The sequence below is a fragment of the Actinia tenebrosa genome, unplaced genomic scaffold, assembly GCF_029948245.1.
Source record: "Actinia tenebrosa isolate PJP-AT-01 unplaced genomic scaffold, QUT_ActTen_1.0 PGA_scaffold13__45_contigs__length_12533684, whole genome shotgun sequence".
Classification (NCBI taxonomy): domain Eukaryota; kingdom Metazoa; phylum Cnidaria; class Anthozoa; order Actiniaria; family Actiniidae; genus Actinia; species Actinia tenebrosa.
Window position 1 is genome coordinate 5,746,945 of NW_028292573.1, and position 11,445 is coordinate 5,758,389.

Sequence of the window (11,445 nt, forward strand, 5' to 3'; positions counted from 1 at the left end):
TTAGATACGTGCGAATGGCTCGTCGGCCTTTCGGAAAATCCCCGCCCCAAAAGATTGATTCAAGTACAATTGTTTGTCTTTCAAAACCCATATCACTTTGCCACATCTATATTCATGAGACAACAAACGTTTAAAACCCGGTAAATAGCTGAAAAGGATTTGGAAAGGCACTAAACTGATCACCTTTCTTTCAAGCTGTATACGACAGGACACTAGTAAGACAGAGAGCAACGGGATTTTGATCTTTTTCAATACAATTTCTGTGCTTTACAATTTGCCCGATAAACCAACTTTTCAGGTAAGGCATATTTATACAAACTACGGGGCTCAAGGTTGCTTGCCGCCTTTTAACTGAGTTGATAGAAAGAAAATCCAAGATGTCATTATAAACTACTAATACTATCCGTTTTCCATTTTGCTATACTATTATGCCTTAAGACAAAAACACAGTAACTTGTATCCGTTTTACAGAAGCACAGTAACTGCGAAAGCACTTCTCCCTTTAAGCTTATTTTACTTACAGTCATTTTGTTCCTATTTTAACTGATTCAAACCAGCACACTAAATAAGACCCAACCATTTCAGTTTTCCATTCTTTAATCCAGTGATAAAACTCCTTTTTTTCGATCCTCACTCAAACAAACCGGCTTCTTTATTGTGTTTATTTTGACACTGATGTTTTTAGTTACTTAAGCTCATTTGGTTCTTTTCTTTTCTTTCGGCTTCATCCGCTTTGTACTAGAAATATTTATTTTGAAATTAAGGGGAAAAACCCACAATATTTTCTTCATAATCCACTAGGATATTAAATCTAGAAATTTCCATAGTTACCCTGAATTGCGCGAGTTGCTAAGCTGATAGATTTTGATAAATACATTAGTAAAAATGAGTTTTTAAGCCCTAAAATCGGCTTTGTAAGGCAAAATTGATATGAATTTCAGATAAATGTTGCTCTTTAGCCGATAATAAAATGCAGAAACAAGCTAATATAGAAACCCATAAGGTGGTTGAAAACTCTCTTATTCGTTCCTGATGTCTCACAATGGGACCGCACGCTGTGCATGATCCTTAACAATCCATAGACAATCTTGATCTTATTCTAAAAGTGACTATACAATAAGTGTGCTTTTAGCCTAAAAACTAGGCGACGATAGGAACTTTTATTTTTTATGACCCGGCTTTAATTTTATGGCTACCAATGGCAGAAAAAGGTCTTGACAGGAACGACTTACATTTCAGCTCAAACAACACTGATGGATCACTAAGCTAAACTTCATCTTAAGAATTTAAAAATGCGGAACTCGCTGATAGAAAAAAGGCAAACTTGGTTTGTATATATCGAGAAATGAAGTTAGCCGTGGCACGGATTTAAGATTTTGTCTTGAGTGTTGTGAGCATGCTGCACGAATCCGAATTAATATTTAGTTGTGGTCAGAAATGTCTAAAGTTGGAGAAGTCCTGGCGATCGACCGGACACTTCACTTACTTTGAACAGTACTGATACGCAAATGAAATTCAGTAAATTAAACTGACAGATATTCGAAATATTTCTGTTTACTTTGACAGGTTTACACAGACCTAAAGTAAACTGCTTGCATTGATTTTATGTAAGAGAAATTTTTTTATATATATCTTTTACGATAGGATCTAACTACCAAGATGGAAACTGGAAAACATTATGAGCAATCGGTACATTGAAGTTTTAAGTAAAGTGGGATCGAGCTAATCCACTTCTTTGTAAATCGTATAAAGAATTTCACTGAGTGTAATTCCTATAAAGCTAAGAAGCATAATGGGTCCAAAAATTAATAATACGTATAAATTCGCCAAGGATAGAAATAACAGGACAGTAGCACTTCGGTTGCTGTAAATCAAAATTTATGGATTCAGTTGTGTGACTACGTAAGCAAATTAACGAACACGAGAGGAAATGAATAAAATCGCTGATAAGGTATCGAGAGATACAGAAATCAGTAGGTAAAATCAAGAGATGAATTCGTGTATAAATGAACGTGTAACTAGAATTGATAAACATAAAGCCTGTCGGGCGTTTTTAAGGATTTTGAATCTGGGACTTATGAACTTAAAGTGCACATGAACCCTTCGACAATACTTTCAGTACTGATTCTGCATAAAGTAAATAGTTGATTGGTAAAATATTTCTTGATTTGAGTGATGCGTCTTTAAGTTATGAAGGTTTATACTTCCAATATGTTAATGATGATGACGTCAGGTAAGGTATTTGAGTGTTTTTGTTGTAACTAGTAATACTAAATGCTGGCCATTTTGAAAATAAAAATTGTAAATAGCTTTCATGTAAACCATGAGTAAAATAATGATGCTTTTTAAATACTGTTTCTATGAACCAGTTCGATTTTGTATATTTGATTAAGCCTTAATAGACGTCACACTCATTAGCATATTGGAAGTATAAACCTTCATAACTTAGAAACGCATCACTCAAATCAAGAAATATTTTACCATTCAACTATTTACTTCGTGTAGAATCAGTACTGAAAGTATTGTCGAAGGGTTCATGTGCACTTTAAAACTAATGGGACTGAATAATCAATAGAAATGGTGGCTGTGTGTAGTCATATGAATGGAAGGATCGATCGATATGGAAATGGTTAATGGCAGCGAATTAGATGATAAGCTAAGTAAATGTGAATAAATGATAAAAGAAAGTGAGTGGGCGCGAGAGAATTGTTAACAAAGCGATAGAAAAAATACATCTTTTACTAGCTACACACAGTGGTATAATGTTGAGTTGTGATGTATAGCGTGTTCAACAATAAATATAATTGATTTAGATATAGAATGGAAGCCATTTCAAGGCTAAATGACAGATATGATGAGATTAAATTGAGATTGCATATATTGTTTTCTTACTGAAAATTATTTTTGTGGCCTTTCGCTTTTAGATAACATCAATATGATTTACGTCCACCCTGAATTCACGCGGCCAGTCTTGTACAAAGTATCTTACATAATAATAATAAGCTTCGGCTTCTAACATGAAACAGGAAATAAAAAATATATATCGCTGATATCAAATAAAAAGTAAATGAATACGTTCATGTTTGACTTCTTCCGAAAAAGAAGCCGTACTAAGAGTGTAGAAGGAAGACGACTACGGTACACAATCTTTAAGGATCTAATAATCGCTGGCTAAAGTCCCCCCCCCCCCCCCCCCGATATTCGAATGAGAAGTGTTATATTTTTGCATTTTTTTAAAGGAGTCTGTGACGTCATCTGCTCAACTTACATTAAAATTGCACGTTATATTCTTAATCAGAGGATGACCCAGACGAGGGTTATCCCATCATGCATTGCGAGTCAGCTATAACATTTTCCCACTTTGATAAACGTAATACTTTTGAATTTAAACAATCAATTACACTTAATTAGGGAGTATGACTTACCTTTTAGCGTTTTCTATTTTCTTCAAGAAATTCGTCAGAACACTGGAGTACTTTCGAGTACTCAGCCAGGTTCAGTACAGATCCTACAACTGGCTACTTTTATTTGCCAAATTAGTCAAATCGGTTTCCCTCGACTGTTAGAGTGGCTTTACTTCGCCTGTGAAAGGATAGTAACATAATAGACCCTTAAAGATTATATTCCAGTGAAGTTGCAGCTAAATTATATTTCGGACGATTATATAGTACTATAGTCCCAGACGGATACACGGACGGACGGACGGACGGACGGACGGAAAGAGATCATCACGTAGTCTGTCAGCAACACTGGGTATTTTTCCGAATTCGAACCAACTCTCAACTCAACAAGGCATCAAATTTCAGCCTTAATCATCTGGACTGAAGCCGATGACATCGAATCATCGCGAAGATTTGAATTGATTTTTATCGAAAGTGGCCTTTGAAAACTATACGCGCCGGGGAAAATAATCCCTCAGTGTAGATGGCGGGATAGCCATATAGAGTTAAATTTGTTAATAGGCTAATCTTTAGCTAATCTGGCAGCCATGGTAAAAGAAGTCTTATGTTTTCAACCGGGATTTCAGGAATTTGCATTTTAGGAGTAAGTGGTTAAATCACGGGTAATACGAAAGGAAAGGAAAGGAAAGAAAACGAAAGGAAAGAAAACGAAAGGAAAGAAAACGAAAGGAAAGAAAAGGAAAGGAAAGGAAAGGAAAGGAAAGGAAAGGAAAGGAAAGGAAAGGAAAGGAAAGGAAAGGAAAGGAAAGGAAAGGAAAGGAAAGGAAAGGAAACGAAAGGAAACGAAAGGAAAGGAAAGGAAAGGAAAGGAAAGGAAAGGAAAGGAAACGAAAGGAAAGGAAAGGAAAGGCAGTTATGTTGCACAATATTTATTTGGAGAGGTCACGCAACGTCTACTTATAAACTAAGAGTGTCGATGGGGAAATATTTAGTAGCATAGAGTGTGAAGATGATCAGGAGAAACTGTCATATAATAGGGAAAGCTTCATACAGAACGCTCTTTTAGTTTTAAGGTTCGATTTATCTTACTTTGTTACCTTCAATATCTCGACTGAAAGACGTGGTCAGGTTAATGACGTACCTGTCAGTATCATAGCAACCAAGGGGTTTTCAACTATTGCAAATTGAATTTGGAAAAAAAGAAAAAAGAGAAAAAAAGCTGTGGGCAAATACATAGGAATGAGATTCCCTAACAAGCTACCGAATAGATTAAATAATAATAAAACAAGCATCTAAATATTTGTTAATTAATATTAGTAAAATAAATCCGGCGCGCTCATTGTTCATAATTTACGTCTTATCACTTTCTGGTATATTCACCTACAAGTGAATATAATGCGCATGCGCACGCTTGTTTGTCGATTTGTATCACTTGCAGAGATAAATAAAATTGGGGGAAAAACCTCTCTCTCCATTATTTATCATATTAACTCGCGTCTCGGTAAATATTCCCCGATACAGTATTGGGCCTTCAGGTCTCATCTTAAAGTTTGGGAGAGTTGCATGTATGTACCATACTCGCGTGTACCATACTCGCTTTGTTTACAACGAAATAAACACATATTAAACACATATCATTTTTACTCCGACGAAGGACTAGCGTCCGAAACGTCAGTAAGTTTTTTCACTCTTTTCACGGTGTATAATTTACCTTTTTATCATTGCTGTTTCATTAGAAACACCGACGCAGCTCACACTAGTTTTTAGCTAGTTATCTCTACATGTTACACAATGGAAGGCAATTCAAACATACACATTTGCGAACGTTTGTTTTGCAAATGGAACATTCTATATGTAACGTGGATTTATCAATAAAAGTTGTCTCTAACTTCAATTAAAAATTGGTAGACGTATAAATCTGAACGTGGAGCTCGTTGTCATAACGTCCGATGCAAACAGTACTTTTAAGCACCATTAAGATTTTTAATGAAAGATGATCAAGTGCTATGAAGTTGTTCATATAAACGCAATAATCGACTCAAGCAATGTATTTGCGGTGTATTTACCGTAAATGTATGGGGACGAAAAAATATGTAATTTCAAAAAAAAATTTGAACATACAACATGTGTTGTTGATATAGGATTTGACGTCAATCTCTAAAACAGCTAAAAGCCACTCAGAGTGACGTTAAATACCATTAACAACAACGCAGGAGTAAGGTATGTTCAAATTTATTTATAAAGAAAAAAGTTACTACGTATTTTTTCGTCCCATACATTCGTTGTTAATGCTATCACACACCACAAATACATTACTTGGGCTGTGCTTGTGGGAAAAGCGAACGAAAAACTGGTACAAAAAATATTATTTTATCTTCTTGTTATATTCGATTTTTCTTTCAGTGAACAATATCGTGATTTTAATTCAATACAAGCATCTTTTATCATGACTTCTTAGTCGGTCTTCTAAATAATTTCTTTAGTTGCTATAGATTAGCCGATTTTAGTTTAGAATCTTTTAGAATCAAAGATTGGAAAATAGATCGAAAAACAGAACAATAGCCGGCGATTCACTTCTATAGGCCATGTAATGCATTATCACGAATCACAAATCTCTTAATCCAGTCAAATTAGAAATACTGGTTTTTGATCTGACAAGCGAGGCAAAAAATCGAGGAAATGCTCGAAAAATATAGTTTAAGATTCTCGTTTACGGCAGACGTGAAACGTCAATTGACCATTAAGACATTCTTTAAAATTAGTGAAAAGGAATCGAAAGAGTCTCCAAGTAGTAGATAAACAAAAGAATACTTGTGTTTGTCGAGAAGGTTTGCAAAATGTAAAGTTAAATACAGGGAAACGATGAAAACGTGGTCACATTTGCCGTTTGCGGGAAGGAAAAAGGGGAATCTTAATCTGCCTAATAACAGAAAGAAACCTTAAATGAAAGCACATTGAAAAACAGGAATGCGATTAATCATGATGTCGGTGCGTAAGTTCTTTCTTTTTCTTTTTCTAGGCCCTTCTTTACATTACTAGGAGGAAAAAAAGTTTTAAAAAAATTGTGTCTAATTTGAATAAAAGAGGATCAAACGGCATCTATTTATCTTTTTTGGCCACAATTGTTTTTAAGTCCAATTTTTTTTGAGTTCACAGTCGAAGCACTGATTCACGCGATTAGTAAGCGGAGCATTGGGCCACTTGCATTATAGCGTCATTTACTACAACCACCAGAATCCCTTGCGTACTTTCTAGCAATTCACAATATCACTCATTTCCTTACTATTTTCAAGAGGGATTACAAATTTAAATCAGAAAGAAAATTTGCGAAGAATTTTGGTAGTAAAATGACGCCATCATGCAAACGGTTTATTTTCTTTGCAACTTGTCTTATGCAAGTTGCAATCAAGTGTACGTGTTTACGCAATTGTTGCCATAAGTATAGAAACGAATTCTACCTTTATCATTTATTATTTTCAAATTGCATTGTAGGGTTACACGCTTCAATGCTCCATGCAACTTCAGTTGTGTCGCAACGCTGTCGCAGAAAAAAATGCTCTGTGCATGTAAGCGCGACTCAGTGGCGTAGCGAATTCTTGATTATAGGCGGGGGTTTTTCCCCCCCCGTCAAATCCACAGGAATCCTACATGAATGAATTAGTTTTTGAGTGCGACCCATTAGCCCCAAGTTACTGAGATAAGGAGATATTGCAGCCTTAGTTTTGAATATTGCTTGGCGAACCGAATACTACAGCATAAAATATGGAGTCTGATATTTTAGAGCAACACACTGCACTTTATTTTTTATCTATTCCGGAACCTGAATATGCTGAGATCGAGATACACGGAAAACACGGCTAGAAATGGCTTGTTCTACTTCGGTAATTAGAGATTTTTTAAAATTATTTTTTATTTTGGTAGATTTGTTCGTTATTTTCCACCATGTTAAGTCCAGATCCATTTGTTCTTAATATTATATTTTTGGTATCATCGATCATGTGGGGAAAAAAATGGAAAATATGAAATAAAAATGGATTAAAAATACTGGCAACCAAAAGAATAGCAAATTAGTTTAATAAAACAATATTTTATGGAGATTCGTGGAAATGGATTTTAGCGAATAGCTCAGATCAAGTACTGAATTAGAAATCAAAGATAAAGAAGAAAGATAAATCATTTTAGGTTTTTCTCTCGAGCATAGTTAATATTCCATTCAAAGTAACTAACTTAAGAATTTAAAAAAAAAAATGTTATTAATAAGAGCGGATGTATTGCCCCGAACAAAAAAGCATTCAAAGGAAGTTAATTATTTTCTGGGCATAACGAATCGTTGGATGATAGAAAAGAAAAAAAGCAATTTCTATTCGCCCACGAGCATTGTAGGTCGAAACGTAATAAGCCATCAATTACTTAGGTTTGATTTTTCTTCTTGACGTCGTGTTTTTTTAAGTGACAAATGCATGTCATGATTTCTGGTATCATGACTTTGAGTTAAGACAAATGCCGAGTGTTATCTATTTTCATTACTGTAAATATATATTTCTTACACGCTGTAAAGCATAGCAAGTGAATGGTCCATAGAAAGCCTCCGTGTTGACCAAGGTTTTTGGCGCGAAATTCTTGGCTGGTGACTGAAAAAAGGACACTTTTTTTTTCAACAACAAATACAACACAATTCCAAGGTCTGTATTAAATCTTATCTGTGCATCAGACTTCCCGAGTAACCATTTGGAATACCGAGCGAGATTTGCTAGGGAGTCAAGAGTCAAAAAAATTTGTGTTAAAGCGAACGAAATAGGACAAAAACGCTCGAGAAAAAACTAAACGACAAACAAACAGACAAGTAAAACAGTATGAATAGCCGATTCTAGAATGAATATTTTCTAGGATAAAAAACTGTGTTTTATATTTACCGCTAGTTGTTATACTCTGTATTGTTTAATGAATTTATATTTTATTTGAATTCTTCGAACAGGTGAGAACGCTTCTTCAAAAGATGTTATCGACTTCGTTTATATTCTAACAGCAAGATACATCGAATGATGAAAAAATTCTCGAAATTGAATTTGGAAAGGAACATAGCTTGAGGAAATGGCGTCTAACATGTCACTGAACTCTTCGAAAAACTTAGCCTCGAATTTTAGCGAGCTGTACGACAAGAAACCTCAATTAAACAACGTGGACTTCACTGCAATAAGCGTTTACATAAGTCTCGTTGGAGGACTTGGAATAATTGGAAATGTTTTAGTGATAGCAGCTTTTTGTAATTACAGGAATCTACGAACATCGACTAATACATTTATTCTTCATTTAGCGGTGTGTAATCTGGTTCTAGCTCTGCTCGATGTTATATTTTCTCTACCTTCTTCAATTAGTCATAAATGGATCCTTGGCCTAATGGCTTGCCGTTTCTACGGATTGACTTATCATTTCTTTTGCTCCGTTTCGCTCAACACTCTTGCAATTATTTCGCTGGATCGTTATTGGGTCATAACTAAACCATCGATTGGGATCAAAATAACGATTCGCCGAGCGCTTCTCTGTATAGGAGTTTCATACTTTTATACAATTATTTTCACAATACCAGTCTTCCTACAGTGGATGAAATTCCACGAAGAGACATTCTACACTGGATGTTACTTGAACTTTGCAGAAACCTCGACTAAAAGCATGCTCTTCGCTCTAATGCTTGGGATTTTTTTATTCGCTATTCCGTTTGCAGTGATGATGTTTTGTTATTGTTCGATTTTCGCGTCCGTTAAGCGTAAAGGCCGGTATGCTGTGAGAATGCGACCAAAATATCGAAACAAATGGAAATTCACGATCCAGAGGATCCCACATTGGAGAACGGCTAGGATGATTATTGTGGTTATTTTCGTTTTTCTACTGTGTTGGTCACCCTATGTTATAGTTTCTATATCAATGGCATTTGGATCGAACTTTTCTGCACTAACTCTGGAAATCACTTTATTGGTAGCTAAATCGGGAGTCATTTATAACCCGTTTATTTACGCTGCTCTAAACCTTCGCTTCAGAACTGCGTTTTTCGAAATGCTCCACTGCGATCGAATAGCAAGCAGGACTAAATGGGGTGTTAAGACAAGAGTACTGTCAGGAGCAACTGGAGACTCTAGTGGTTATCTAACGTCTCGAGCAAGTAACTGTCCGTCTTCAAGAGCTCTAGTCGAACGAGGTGGGTCAGTTTTAAGAACTATAGAAAGAAGATCTTCTATAGATCCAGATCTGAAGCCTTCTTGCGAACAGGAACAACTTTTGAAAATCGAGCATGGAATTTGCTGCCCGCACCGTGAGATAACTCCACCGGAAATGGGAGATAGTTCATCGAATTCTGATGAAGCCAAGATTCATGATATTGGTCAAACCCGATCTAAAAACGGTACTAATCATATTAATTACTGTACAGTTTGTATAGTGTCTTCCAGGAAATGTATTTCGTCGATATACACCGATGGAAATGATAAGTGTATTTGTGCCATTAGAGATAAAATGTTTGTGCAAGATGCTAGGAAAAGCACGAAATCTGATCACGAAGAAAATAGAACTATAAAACAAAAGTTGGGTTTAAGCAAAAGCATTTCAACTATATGTGATACAGAGAGAAAAAATCGCCCGGTGCAATTTCAGTGTGATATGTGTCAAATTTTCAAAGGTGGAAAAGATAGAGGGGTAGATTCATCGAAGGTCATTAGTACTAAACATAACGCAGTGTCGGGTCTGTCGAATGAGAACCTTTCAGAAAGGATCGAGCATGCTTCCTGTATTTGTGGATGTCAATGTCACTTGAAAGAGGAAAATGGAACCAGGTCGAAGCGACCTGCTATTATCCGAGAAAGAAATTCATGTCTACATAAAAGTCATTTCCTAAATGAAAACATGTCCTATGGCTGCTACAGAAGACAATTAGATAAAGACCCGGCTAGGCAGCCGAGAATTAATTCGGCTGGAAAACATGATGACTTTTCAATGGCGACAGAAAGAAAGGGGCCCAAAGGCTATGCTCTGGGGCACTCCATATTTAGAAGAAGAACTTCTGAGGGCGTGCATGCAGAAATAGCAAAGAAAACCGAATCGTTCTGGAGAAGACCAAGTTTAGTTATAATGAACAACGTAAAACCAGTTGCATTTGATCAGAATATATGAAAACTTAGTAAAAATAAGTAGAAAACTTCCTTTTCGGTTTTGTCATTAACGTCATTACTGAAAAAGCCAAATAAAGTCGCGGCATCTTTGAAAATAGATAACCTTTAGGCAAGAATATATATGTCAAGTAGCACTCCGATATAAAAGTTCTAAGGGGTATAGATGATACAGGAAGTCTGTAGAATTAAATGTATTCTTATTTTAAAATACAGAAATCAGTTTCATTTTAAGGGCGCCCGTGTTGCTGCCCAAATGCTCTAGCTATGGAAACTACAGAAAGCATGTCAGAAAGAATTCGAAATATTTGCTGTTCAGTTGAAATAAAGAAAAATATTTCTTTTCTAGTAACGTTTTCGTATTTTCATTTCTCTACTTCTCCATTTCAGCTTATCCTTTCCCTTTTATCGGAATGGTTTATATATATATTTTAAAATGCTTATTTTCCTATGAATGAATGAATGAATGGGGAAAAAAACTATTAAATCTGCAACATTAATATTACACTGAAAAGTCGAAATCGCAATTGAATATAAAGCACACTGAACAGTTACAACATACAAAACCATATACACATCAACCACAACCAAACAACGAAAATCATAATATTATATCCATCTAGGACATTCCAGACAAAGATTACGATTTCCTGTTTCTAAAATCAATTCTTATAAGGAGCCTTTGTCATCATTAATAAAAGAGTAATTACGTTGGTTGATGTTTTTGACATTACACTGTCAGTGGTAAATACATCCCAGTTCTTGAAGCTGACTTGAACTTAAAGTAGCCCGCTCTTCTAAGGATTTTTGGCAAACATTTTCCCGTAGCAGATTCACTAGACTATTCAATAATCCACAATAAAAGAGGCTAATAGAAATATGAAAAG

At 35.5% G+C, this 11,445-nt stretch overlaps 1 protein-coding gene across 2 annotated transcripts; it reads left to right on the plus strand.

Annotated features, from left to right (window-relative positions):
* Positions 1-177: 177 nt before the first annotated feature.
* On the plus strand, positions 178-10,906 carry LOC116286488 (melanopsin-B). Of its 2 annotated transcripts, none has more exons than XM_031693013.2 (2): positions 178-298; positions 8,377-10,906. In XM_031693013.2, exon 2 carries the CDS (start codon positions 8,493-8,495, stop codon positions 10,560-10,562), a length of 2,070 nt encoding a protein of 689 aa, XP_031548873.2. In that variant the 5' UTR covers positions 178-298; positions 8,377-8,492; the 3' UTR covers positions 10,563-10,906. The 2 variants fall into 2 exon arrangements, with proteins under 2 accessions (XP_031548873.2, XP_031548872.2); XM_031693012.2 differs by lacking the exon at positions 178-298 and adding an exon at positions 7,785-8,083.
* The last annotated feature ends 539 nt before the right edge of the window (positions 10,907-11,445 follow it).